Below are 12000 nucleotides of genomic sequence, written 5' to 3'. Positions count from 1 at the left end.
TGTGTGTCTTCCCCTCCACAAGGGATAGGGGGCAGCAGAGGAGAAAAGAAAAGAAACGGCAGATCAACTGGTCTAAAAAAAGGGGGGCTATTCAAAGGCTAGAGTATACAAATGAGTTTTAAGATGGGACTTAAATGTTTCTACTGAGGTAGCATCTCTAATTGTTACCGGGAGGGCATTCCATAGTGCTGGAGCCCGAATAGAAAACGCTCTACAGCCCGCAGACTTTTTTTGGGCTCTGGGAATCACTAATAAGCCGGAGTTCTTTGAACGCAGATTTCTTGCCGGGACATATGGTACAATACAATCGGTAAGATAGGCTGGAGCTAGACCGTGTAGTATTTTATACGTAAGTAGTAAAACCTTAAAGTCGCATCTTAAGTGCACAGGAAGCCAGTGCAGGTGAGCCAGTATAGGTATGTTTATAAGTATATAAAGGTATATACAGTATAGGCGTAATATGATCAAACTTTCTTGTTCTTGTCAAAAGTCTAGCAGCCGCATTTTGTACCAACTGTAATTTTTTAATGCTAGACATAGGGAGACCCGAAAATAATACGTTACAGTAGTCGAGACGAGACGTAACGAACGCATGAATAATGATCTCAGCGTCGCTAGTGGACAAAATGGAACGAATTTTAGCGATATTACGGAGATGAAAGAAGGCCGTTTTAGTAACACTCTTAATGTGTGACTCAAAGGAGAGAGTTGGGTCGAAGATAATACCCAGATTCTTTACTGAGTCGCTTTGTGTAATTGTTTGGTTGTCAAATGTTAAGGTGGTATTATCAAATAAATGTCGGTGTTTAGCAGGACCGATAATCAGCATTTCCGTTTTCTTAGTGTTGAGTTGCAAGAAGTTAGCAGACATCCATTGTTTAATTTCATTAAGACACGCCTCCAGCTGACTACAATCCGGCGTGTTGGTCAGCTTTAGGGGCATGTAGAGTTGGGTGTCATCAGCATAGCAATGAAAGCTAACACCGTATTTGCGTATGATGTCGCCTAGCGGCAGCATGTAAATACTAAAGAGTGCAGGGCCAAGAACCGAACCTTGGGGGACTCCGCACGTTACCTTAACATAGTCCGAGGTCACATTGTTATGGGAGACGCATTGCATCCTGTCAGTAAGATAAGAGTTAAACCACGACAAGGCTAAGTCTGACATGCCAATACGTGTTTTGATACGCTCTAATAAAATATTATGATCGACGGTATCGAAAGCAGCGCTAAGATCAAGAAGCAGCAACATAGATGACGCATCAGAATCCATCGTTAGCAGTAGATCATTAGTCATTTTTGCGAGGGCTGTCTCCGTAGAGTGATTTGCCCTGAAACCGGATGCGCGGATAGGCAATTTATTTCATCCGCAACCGCGTCAGAAAGTCGTCAACCATCCGCCATCCACCCGATGTAACGTTTGATCAGAACTGCACCCGCCCGCCATCCGCCCGTTGTTATATATCTAATATTAATAAAAAAAATAAAAAAAGGGTGAAAACTACGCGAATTGCACCTTGTGCAGACAAGATTTTTCGATCGGACACGGAGGAATTAGCGATGTAAAAGACCACGTTGGGACAAAAAAACACAAGTCTAATGCCGTTGCTAGCGATGCAAGTGGAAAACTTTCAACGTTTTTCGTCGCCCAAACAGATTCTTTGGATGTGATAAATGCCGAAGTTTTATTTACGGAGGCAATAATTGAGCATGGACTTCCAATCGCACTGGCTGATCACATGGGACAGTTAATAATGTAATGCAACCTTTAAAAATCATTACGCGGTGATCGCGATCCCAAAAATAAACTTTTCTTGCATGATAATGTCCAGAAAAATTCGCTTTATATTACTATAGAGTCCTTTTAACGAATGAGTTTGATGGTTTATCACAAACCTTAAATGAAAGAAGTCCTTTGTTCTCCTGCACCATGGCCTTGCTTCGTGTTTGGTGCACCATCCTGTCGGCTGTATTTCACAGCACGACATACTGTTAAAAGTGTTTACACTATTTATACTTTCAATTAACAAATTGAAGTCTTGTGAAAGGTTGACAGGATAACTGGCATTAACTGTCAAAATAATTTCAAACTATTGAAGTTAGCTTACAGAATAAACATGTCAATCAACCCATATGATTTTTGCTGTAATATTTTTGTTTTGAAAAGTCACTGTGACTGATAGAAAAGTGACTTGTCCTGGACCTACCGGGGCCTGCGGCCCTTGGACCCTGGCTACTAGGTTTTTCTGATTTAAAGGTTGGCAGGTATGGTGAGGTTATAAAGCTTTTGCCTGTTAAAGAAAGGAGACTGATCCAACGCAGCACAGACTTGCGCGTGCCACGCTGTCACGACCCAGACGCACACCAGTGCGCAATCATATGGGAGCCGCGCTGAGCGCACCTCCAAGCGCGTCTCGCTGCCGGCGACGGCCAGGTATGGGCCCACGCTCCAGCGCCATCCATTTTCAGGGCTAGTTGATTCGGCAGGTGGGTTGTTACACACTCCTTAGCGGGTTCCGACTTCCATGGCCACCGTCCTGCTCTCTATATCAACCAGGGTGAGCCCCACCCCTTTCGTGAGCGCACTGCGCGCGGAGTGACCCCTGTTACGCGCCCCCGGCAACAGGGGTGGCAAGCAGGTAAGCTGCGCGGGCGGAGCGCGCGGAGTGACCCATGTTACGAGCCCCCGGCCACGGGGGTGGCGGGCAGGTAAGCTGCTTACCTGCTGCGCGTGACGCCGGCCGCGGCGAAAGCGGACGAGGCGGGGTGTCGGTGCGGTGGGCGCGGTAGTGACCCTGGACGTGCGTCGGGCCCTTCTCGCGGATCGCCTCAGCTACGGCTCCCGGTGGGGCCCTCTCGGGGGAAGGGGCCTCGGTCCCTTCTCCGCTCCGTAAAAGTGTCCATTTCTTTTCTTTTTTTTTCTTCTGTTGTGGCATATGCTGCAGGTGCCTGCTCGTTTTTCGTATGTGGGTAACAACATTTAACTATGTATATATATATTTCCCAATTGGTTTAACTGCCACCCGCAAAAAAAAATAAAAAAAAATAAAAAAAATATCTAATTAATCCGCCCGACCCGACCCGCGAGCGGATAAAATCTTATTTTTTTAAATTTCATCCGCCCGATCCGCGGATAATCCGCGGACTCCGCGGTTGTGTCCGCGAACCGCGCATCTCTAGTGTACGCATTTCAAACACGGCATCCACTCACACAATTGCAGTTGATAGCGGGAAACGAATGATTACCGTTTGAAGCGCAGAGCAATCAGTCAAAATTGCAGAATTTGTGTACCAATTCACAAGCGCTTGCATCATTTTACCGCGACCAACAACATCATTTAATATACCAGAACCCATTTGCATGCAAATCAGACCAATTACCAATAAGTAGCTGACATGAGAGTATCGTTTCACGTACAACCATACCATGCTTCATTTACTTTAGCCTTGAAACATAAGCTTGTAAAAGAGTGACTGATACCTGTGCTCAACCAGCATGGATTGGGCATTTTTAGAAAGGAGAATTAATTACAATAATTGCATTTTCCTCAGCAATATCCACTTTAGTATAATGACAGGACCAAATACAAACGCACACTGATTTAACACCACAAATTAACAACAAATGTGAATATGACGGCTGCACGCGGTACAAATCAGTCATTACGAGCAAAAGTGTGGACAGACACCAGCAGGCTGGCACGGGGAGAAGCCAGTAAAAGGCACTTAGCGGCTATGACATCCTCAAAGTCTTTTCTCAGTCAGCAGCTGTGAGAAGCGCATAAGGGCAGAAATAATCACAGATACAAGATCAGAGCACGCATGGGGGTTCTTCCTTCACACGTTTGCCTCATAAATATGTCACAATGTAAGCACGGTTGTGACATCCCTGACACTAAATAGTAAGATAATCCTGCTTTATGGTAATCTTACAGTCAGATTTAATGAGGTGTGTTATATTTGATCTATAATAGCTGCTTCCTTCTGGGATTTAAAAAGCCCTTTAATAGTTGTTGGTGATTAGAGTTCAAGCACCTGCTATCCACTAAGACCTATTACCGTATTTTCCGCACTATTAGCCGCACCTAAAAACCACAAATTTTCTCAAAAACTGACAGTGCGCCTTTTAACCCGGTGCGCTTTATATATGGATAAATATTAAGATTCATTTTCATAAAGTTTCGATCTCGCAACTTCGGTAAACAGCCGCCATCTTTTTTCCCGGTAGAACAGGAAGCGCTTCTTCTTCTACGCAAGCAACCGCCAAGGTAAGCACCCGCCCCCATAGAACAGGAAGCGCTTCTTCTTCTACTGTAAGCAACCACCCGCCCGCGTAGAAGAAGAAAAAGCGCGCGGATATCACCGTACGTTTCATTTCCTTTGTGTGTTTACATCTGTAAAGACCACAAAATGGCTCCTACTAAGCGTCAGGGATCCGGTTCATGAAAAGACGCAATCTCTCCATCCACACACGGATTACTATTTCACAGCAACTGATATTCCTGTGAACCGCACTGTGGATACAACTGGAGCACGTACGGTGAATATTCGCTCCACAGGGAATGAGAAGTCATCCTTCACTGTGGTTCTAGCTTGCCATGCTAATGGCCAGAAACTTCCACCCATGGTGATATTCAAAAGGAAGACCTTGCCAAAAGAGACCTTTCCAGCCGGCGTCATCATAAAAAGCTAACTCGAAGGGATGGATGAAGAAAAGATGAGCAAGTGGTTAAGTTAAGTTTAAGTTTACGCGAAGAGGCCGGGTGGCTTTTTTCACGCAGCTCTGTCCATGTTGATATACGTATGTTTGTTATTGCACATTTACGTACATTTTGGGAGTGAACAGAGTTGTTAGAACGCTGGTTTTTAATATATTATTAAAGTTTGACTGACCTATCTGACTGTTTTTTTGACATTCCTTTAGCGCAGTTAGATGCGGCTTACAACACGGGGCGGCTTATTGGTGGACAAAGTTTTGAAATATGCCGTTCATTGAAGGCGCGGCTTTTAACCCAGGGCGCCTTATGGTGCGGAAAATACGGTATATATATATATATATACATACATATACATTGATATATACAGTATATAATTTATATGTATTTATTTTGCTGTTTTTGTTTACATGTTAAAGGTGTTTTAATGAATATACATGCATGTTTAACATATAGATTCCTTTCTTTCATGAAGTCTAGAATATAAGTTGGTGTATTACCTGATTCTGATGACTTGCGTTGATTGTAATCAGACAGTCGTGATGATAACGTCCACGTTTTCAAATGGAGGAGAAGAAAAGTTCCTCCTTTCTGTCTAATACCACATGAAAGTGGTTGGTTTTTGGCATCTTATTTGTCCAGCTTCCATATTCGTTTTTATACACTTTACAAGAAATATATTGGCGTCAAACTCAGCTTGTTTGCGCTGGCTTTCGGAGACTCTTGTTTTGAAAGCGCAGGCGCGATGGAGCGGCACTTTTATTGTGAAGACAGGAACGTCCTCATGTGCGGTCAGTCTTGAGGCTTTTTACGGGATGTACGGTTGAAATAAAAAAAAGTATATTTTTTCCTTCACACTTTTGATTGATTGATTGGAACTTTTATGATTAGATTGCACAGTACAGTACATATTCCGTACAATTGACCACTAAATGGTAACACCCTAATACGTTTTTCAACTTGTTTAAGTCAGGTCATGTGACCACCTGGCTCTGTTTGATTGGTCCAACGTCACCAGTGACTGCATCTGATTGGTGGAACGAAGTGAAACGTCACCAGTAAGGCAGGCACTTTGAAAGTCTGTCTGACAGACCAAAACAAACAAAGCGTGCATTAACAGATCGATAAAAATTAGTAGCGAGTAGCGATGGACGAGAGGGTAGCTTCCCTCCGCCTTCGGGTGGGGGGACGGGTCCTGACTGTTGTTTGCGCTTACGCGCCAAACAGCAGCTCAGACTACCCACCCTTTTTGGATTCACTCGAGGGAGTACTTGAGAGTGCTCCCCCGGGTGATTCCCTCGTTCTACTGGGGGACTTCAACGCTCATATTGGCAACGACAGTGAAACCTGGAGAGGCGTGATTGGGAAGAATGGCCGCCCGGATCTGAACCCAAGTGGTGTTTTGTTATTGGACTTTTGTGCCCGTCACGGATTGTCCATAACGAACACCATGTTCAAGCATAAGGGTGTCCATATGTGCACTTGGCACCAGGACACCCTAGGCCGCAGTTCTATGATCGACTTTGTAGTTGTGTCATCGGATTTGCGGCCTCATGTTTTGGACACTCGGGTGAAGAGAGGGGCGGAGCTTTCTACCGATCACCACCTGGTGGTGAGTTGGCTGCGATGGTGGGGGAGGATGCCGGACAGACCTGGCAGGCCCAAACGCATTGTGAGGGTTTGCTGGGAACGTCTGGCAGAGTCTCCTGTCAGAGAGAGTTTCAATTCCCACCTCCGGAAGAACTTTGAACATGTCACGAGGGAGGTGCTGGACATTGAGTCCGAGTGGACCATGTTCCGCACCTCTATTGTCGAGGCGGCTGATTGGAGCTGTGGCCGCAAGGTAGTTGGTGCCTGTCGTGGCGGTAATCCTAGAACCCGTTGGTGGACACCGGCGGTGAGGGATGCCGTCAAGCTGAAGAAGGAGTCCTATCGGGTTCTTTTGGCTCATGGGACTCCTGAGGCAGCGGACAGGTACCGACAGGCCAAGCGGTGTGCGGCTTCAGCGGTCGCGGAGGCAAAAACTCGGACATGGGAGGAGTTCGGGGAAGCCATGGAAAACGACTTCCGGACGGCTTCGAAGCGATTCTGGACCACGAGTGAGGGAAGAGTGGATCGTGAGATCGACAGGCGGATCGGTGCGGCGTCTTCAGTAATGCGGACGCTGTATCGATCCGTTGTGTTGAAGAAGGAGCTGAGCCGGAAGGCAAAGCTCTCAATTTACCGGTCGATCTACGTTCCCATCCTCACCTATGGTCATGAGCTTTGGGTTATGACCGAAAGGACAAGATCACGGGTACAAGCGGCCGAAATGAGTTTCCTCCGCCGGGTGGCGGGGCTCTCCCTTAGAGATAGGGTGAGAAGCTCTGTCATCCGGGGGGAGCTCAAAGTAAAGCCGCTGCTCCTCCGCATCGAGAGGAGCCAGATGAGGTGGTTCGGTCATCTGGTCAGGATGCCACCTGAGCGCCTCCCTAAGGAGGTGTTTAGGGCATGTCCGACCGGTAGGAGGCCACGGGGAAGACCCAGGACACGTTGGGAAGACTATGTCTCCCGGCTGGCCTGGGAACGCCTCGGGATCCCCCGGGAGGAGCTGGACGAAGTGGCTGGGGAGAGGGAAGTCTGGGCTTCCCTGCTTAGGCTGCTGCCCCCGCGACCCGACCTCGGATAAGCGGAAGAAGATGGATGGATGGATGGATAGCGAGCTGAATGTAGATAAATGGAGCGGAGTAAAAGTAGCGTTCCTTCTCTATAAATATACTTAAGTAAAAGTAAAAGTATGTTGCATTAAAACTACTCTTAGAAGTACAATTTATCCCAAAAGTTACTCAAGTAGATGTAACGGAGTAAATGTAGCGCGTTACTACCCACCTCTGGTCATGACTGATTAATTCCTTCACTGAGCCTACATGGGTGGCAGTTGCTGAAATTAGGTGCCTCACACTATCATCCTTGCTTTGCAAATTAGGTCATCATCTTGAAATATAGACCAGTGGGGGCGAGTTAACTGTGTTTATTAAAGCTACAGATTTATATTTCAGCTCCAATAAAGCAAACGTTCCCCCATTACACCAATGGAAATGAAAACAGTCTCCCTTGACAGTCAATGTCCTGATGGGAGTACTGTTTTGTCATTTAAAAGATTCAAAAAATGTCATTCGACAGCATTTTTTTCAGCAACAGAAACGATTTGAAGTACACATTGCATCAGACTGTAACAGAAGACCGCTGCAAAAGGAGGTCCATCAACAAGCAATATACCAGCAGTGCACGTACATCTCCAGTGGAAGCTGAATACAAAACAACCCAAGCCATTTGAGACACAGCAAACACCTGTTTGTTTTTTTCTTAATGGCCCTTCTGCTGACGGTAGGCAACAACTTGAACTCGTAACATTCAATGCAAACTACGCTCTAATTCACACTGAACTATGTGGAATTATACAGCCGGCCTTTAGATCAGAGCCATCTGGAACCCTTGGGAACACCAATTACACTTACACTCATTTAATGCATTCTAAAAGGACCTCACATGGCTGACAAATGTGATATGTTGGCAGTTCATCAAGCACTTTACTGATTCAAAATGTTGTGTTTGTCAAATTGAGTCTGTCAAAAATGATTTAGATCAGGGGTGTCCAAAACTCTAAATTAAACACATGGAAAACATATAGGACAACGGCACAATATAAAGAGAAAAAACATGAAGTTGACATTATTATAGCATAGCTTTGACTTGAAATACAATGGTGCCTCAGTTTTTGAATTCCACAGTTTTCATATGATTTCAAATTTTCACCAAAAAGTTTGCAGTCTCAGTTATTGTGCGGTAGAGATGCGCGGTTTGCGGGCACAACCGCGGAGTCCGTGGATTATCCGCGGATCGGGCGGATGAAATAAAAAAAAATTAGATTTTATCCGCGGGTCGGGTCGGGTCGGGTGGTTGAAATAAAAAAAAATTAGATTTTAAATAGATTCAGGCGGGTGGCAGTTAAACCAATTGGGAAATATATATACATAGTTAAATGTTGTTACCCACATACGAAAAACGAGCAGGCACCTGCAGCATATGCCACAACAGAAGAAAAAAAAAGAAAAGAGATGGACACTTTTACGGAGCGGAGAAGGGACGCCTCGCCGGGGTCCGGGACCGAGGCCCCTTCCCCCGAGAGGGCCCCACCGGGAGCCGTAGATGAGGCGATCCGCGAGAAGGGCCCGACGCACGTCCAGGGTCACCACCGCGCCCACCGCACCGACACCCCGCCTCGTCCGCCTTCGCCGCGGCCGGCGTCACGCGCAGCAGGTAAGCAGCTTACCTGCCCGCCACCCCCGTGGCCGGGGGCTCGTAACAGGGGTCACTCCGCGCGCTCCGCCCGCGCAGCTTACCTGCCCGCCACCCCGTTGCCAGGGGCGCGTAACAGGGGTCACTCCGCGCGCAGTGCGCTCACGAAAGGGGTGGGGCTCACCCTGGTTGATATAGACAGCAGCTAGGACGGTGGCCATGGAAGTTGGAACCCGCTAAGGAGTGTGTAACAACCCACCTGCCGAATCAACTAGCCCTGAAAATGGATGGCGCTGGAGCGTCGGGCCCATATACCCGGCCGTCGCCGGCAGCGAGACGCGCTTGGAGGTGCGCTCAGCGCGGCTCCCATATGATTGCGCACTGGTGTGCGTCTGGGTCGTGACAGCGTGGCACGCGAATGTCTGTGCTGCATTGGATCAGTCTCCTTTCTTTAACAGGCAAAAGCTTTATAACCTCACTACCTACTCAGTGGCCTAGTGGTTAGAGTGTCCGCCCTGAGATCGGTAGGTTGTGGGTTCAAACCCCGGCCGAGTCATACCAAAGACTATAAAAATGGGACCCATTACCTCCCTGCTTGGCACTCAGTATCAAGGGTTGGAATTGGGGGTTGAATCACCAAAAATGATTCCCGGGCGCGGCCACCGCTGCTGCCCACTGCTCCCCTCACCTCCCAGGGGGTGATCAAGGGTGATGGGTTAAATGCAGAGAATAATTTCGCCACATCTAGTGTGTGTGTGACAATCATTGGTACTTTAACTTTAACTTTAATGCCTTGCATCGTCTATATTAGATATATAACAACGGGCGGGTGCGGGCGGATGCGGTTCTGATCAAATGTTAGATCGGGTGGATTGCGGATGGTTGACGACTTTCTGATGCGGTTGCGGATGAAATAATTGCCTATCCGTGCATCTCTAAACTAGTTCAGGGGTCAGCAACCCGCAGCTCTAGAGGCGCATGCGGCTCTTTAGCGCCGCCCGAGTGGCTTTCTGGAGCTTTTTCAAAAAAATGTATGAAAAATGGAAAAAGATGAGGGGGAAAAAATATATTTCTGTTTTAATATGGTTTCTGTAGGAGGACAAACATGACACAAACCTCCCTAATTGTTGCAAAGCACACTGTTTAAATTAAACATGCTTCACTGATTTCGAGTTTTTGGCGAGCGCCGTTTTGTCCTACTAATTTTGGCGGTCCTTGAACTCACCGTAGTTTGTTTACATGTATAACTTTCTCTGACTTTCTAGGACGTGTTTTATGTCACTTCTTTTTCTGTCTCATTTTGTCCTTACTTTTACTTGAGTAATACATCTCTAAAGTAACAGTACTCTTACTTGAGTACAATTTCTGGCTACTCTACCCACCTCTGTCTCTTACGCGAATGAGCTAAATAATATTATTTGATATTGTACGGTAATGTGTTAATAATTTCACACATAAGTCGCTCCTGAGTATAAGTCGCACCCCCGGCCAAACTATGAAAAAAACGGCGACTTATAGTCCGAAAAATACGGTATTTGTATTTCAAAAACCAAAGAAAATATACTTAAAAGGGAAAAGTTTGGACACCCCAGATCTGGATAAATGGACAGAAGCTCTGAGGGTATACCACACCACCAGCAAGTGATGCCTGCAGTGTACCCCCAAAAGGGGTACTTTTTGAGGGTACACATCAACCATGTGATGATGTGTTTCTTTGCTTACCTCCAGACTGCCCAGACTGATAAAACTGGTAATAGCAAATCCATCAATGATGTCCTCCTCCTGGGCGCTGGACTCCCGTCTCTTCCGCCTCGGGGCGCGCGGGGCTCTGGCCGTCGCCGCCGCCGCCACCGCGGGGCGCGGCGTCTTTTTAGCGGCGTCCCTTATCCCCGGGCCGTGTCCCTCCAACGAGTCCGGGTCTCCGCTCCCGGTCGTCTCCCGCAACCTCCGCACTCTTTCCCGCTTGGGCCGACATCTCGATCGACCCTGCTTCAGTTTCCCATCCATGTTGGGAGGGAGAAGGAGGGAGGAGGAGGGTGTCAAACTCCGCACTGTGGAAACACAAACAATCCCACTACGAATGTCTTAAAACACTCAATGACCTTGAGTAGAAATCTCCATTACGATACGCGAGTATATCCACAGTCAGGCGGAGGGGGGGGACGTCAAAAAAAAAAAAAAAAAAAAAAAAAAAAAAGCCCACACGACGCAGGTGCAAAATGGCAGAAACAGTTCAAATCTCCGCAAAATAGACGAGCTTTGTAACTTTTCTTGCGGTACCGACAACACCGACGCCGTCGCGGAACGTTGTTGTTCCCCCACCTCCCCGAGCCATGATCCGGTGTCCGCACACACACGCAAAAAAAAAAAAAAAAGACAATAAATCCTGCTTGTGTTGACTTTTAAATCCGATTCATCTCCGCGCGTCAGGACGCCAACGACACCCCCCCGAGTAAGTACGTGTGCGCAGTATTCCCTCCACCGATGTCTGGCGTGGAAATCAAAACTCCGCCACGGTCCGTTCCAGGCTGGGATAATGTTAGCTTTCTTTCCCCCCGCAAATCCACTCCGGTCCGTGGCTTGCTTGCTTGCTTGCTCAGTGGCTGGCCGCGCTCTCCGTGGGCATAATGAGGCTTTGACAAGAAGTCCTTAAAGCGACAGCGGTGATTAAAATCTTCGCTCCGTAAAAGCATCAGCACCTTCCAAGACACCAGGCGAGCTTCCACGCAAAACGTGACTGACGTATTTCCGCCACCTCTGGCCTACAATTCACCAAAAGGAAGGAAGCTGGTGTTTAAAAAAAAAAAAAAAAAAAAAAAGGAGAGAAAAAAAAACATTTTCTCTGACTGTCAGCCTGAATTCTCACACATGGCACTATTTTAATCTCTCTATGTCAGCTACATCATGTATTTCCCCTGAGCTACACACACACACACACACACACACACACACACACACACACACACACACACACACACACACACACACACACACACACACACACACA

General features: G+C 47.0%; 1 protein-coding gene across 5 annotated transcripts in view; it reads right to left on the bottom strand.

Annotated features, from left to right (window-relative positions):
• fbrsl1 (fibrosin-like 1) overlaps nucleotides 1-11738 on the bottom strand; it is a 1050133-nt gene extending 1038395 nt beyond the window's left edge. For all 5 annotated transcript variants that reach the window (XM_061985899.2, XM_061985900.2, XM_061985897.2 and 2 more), the window contains exon 1: nucleotides 10716-11738. In XM_061985899.2, the coding sequence (XP_061841883.2) occupies nucleotides 10716-11000 (285 nt within the window). In that variant the 5' untranslated portion in view covers nucleotides 11001-11738. The remainder of the gene's footprint in view (nucleotides 1-10715) is intronic.
• Nucleotides 11739-12000: the final 262 nt, after the last annotated feature.

Source organism: Nerophis lumbriciformis, linkage group LG12, assembly GCF_033978685.3.
Source record: "Nerophis lumbriciformis linkage group LG12, RoL_Nlum_v2.1, whole genome shotgun sequence".
Lineage (NCBI taxonomy): Eukaryota > Metazoa > Chordata > Actinopteri > Syngnathiformes > Syngnathidae > Nerophis > Nerophis lumbriciformis.
The sequence above is the reverse complement of the archived record's forward strand: the minus strand, read 5'-3'. Positions and strand labels throughout refer to the sequence as shown.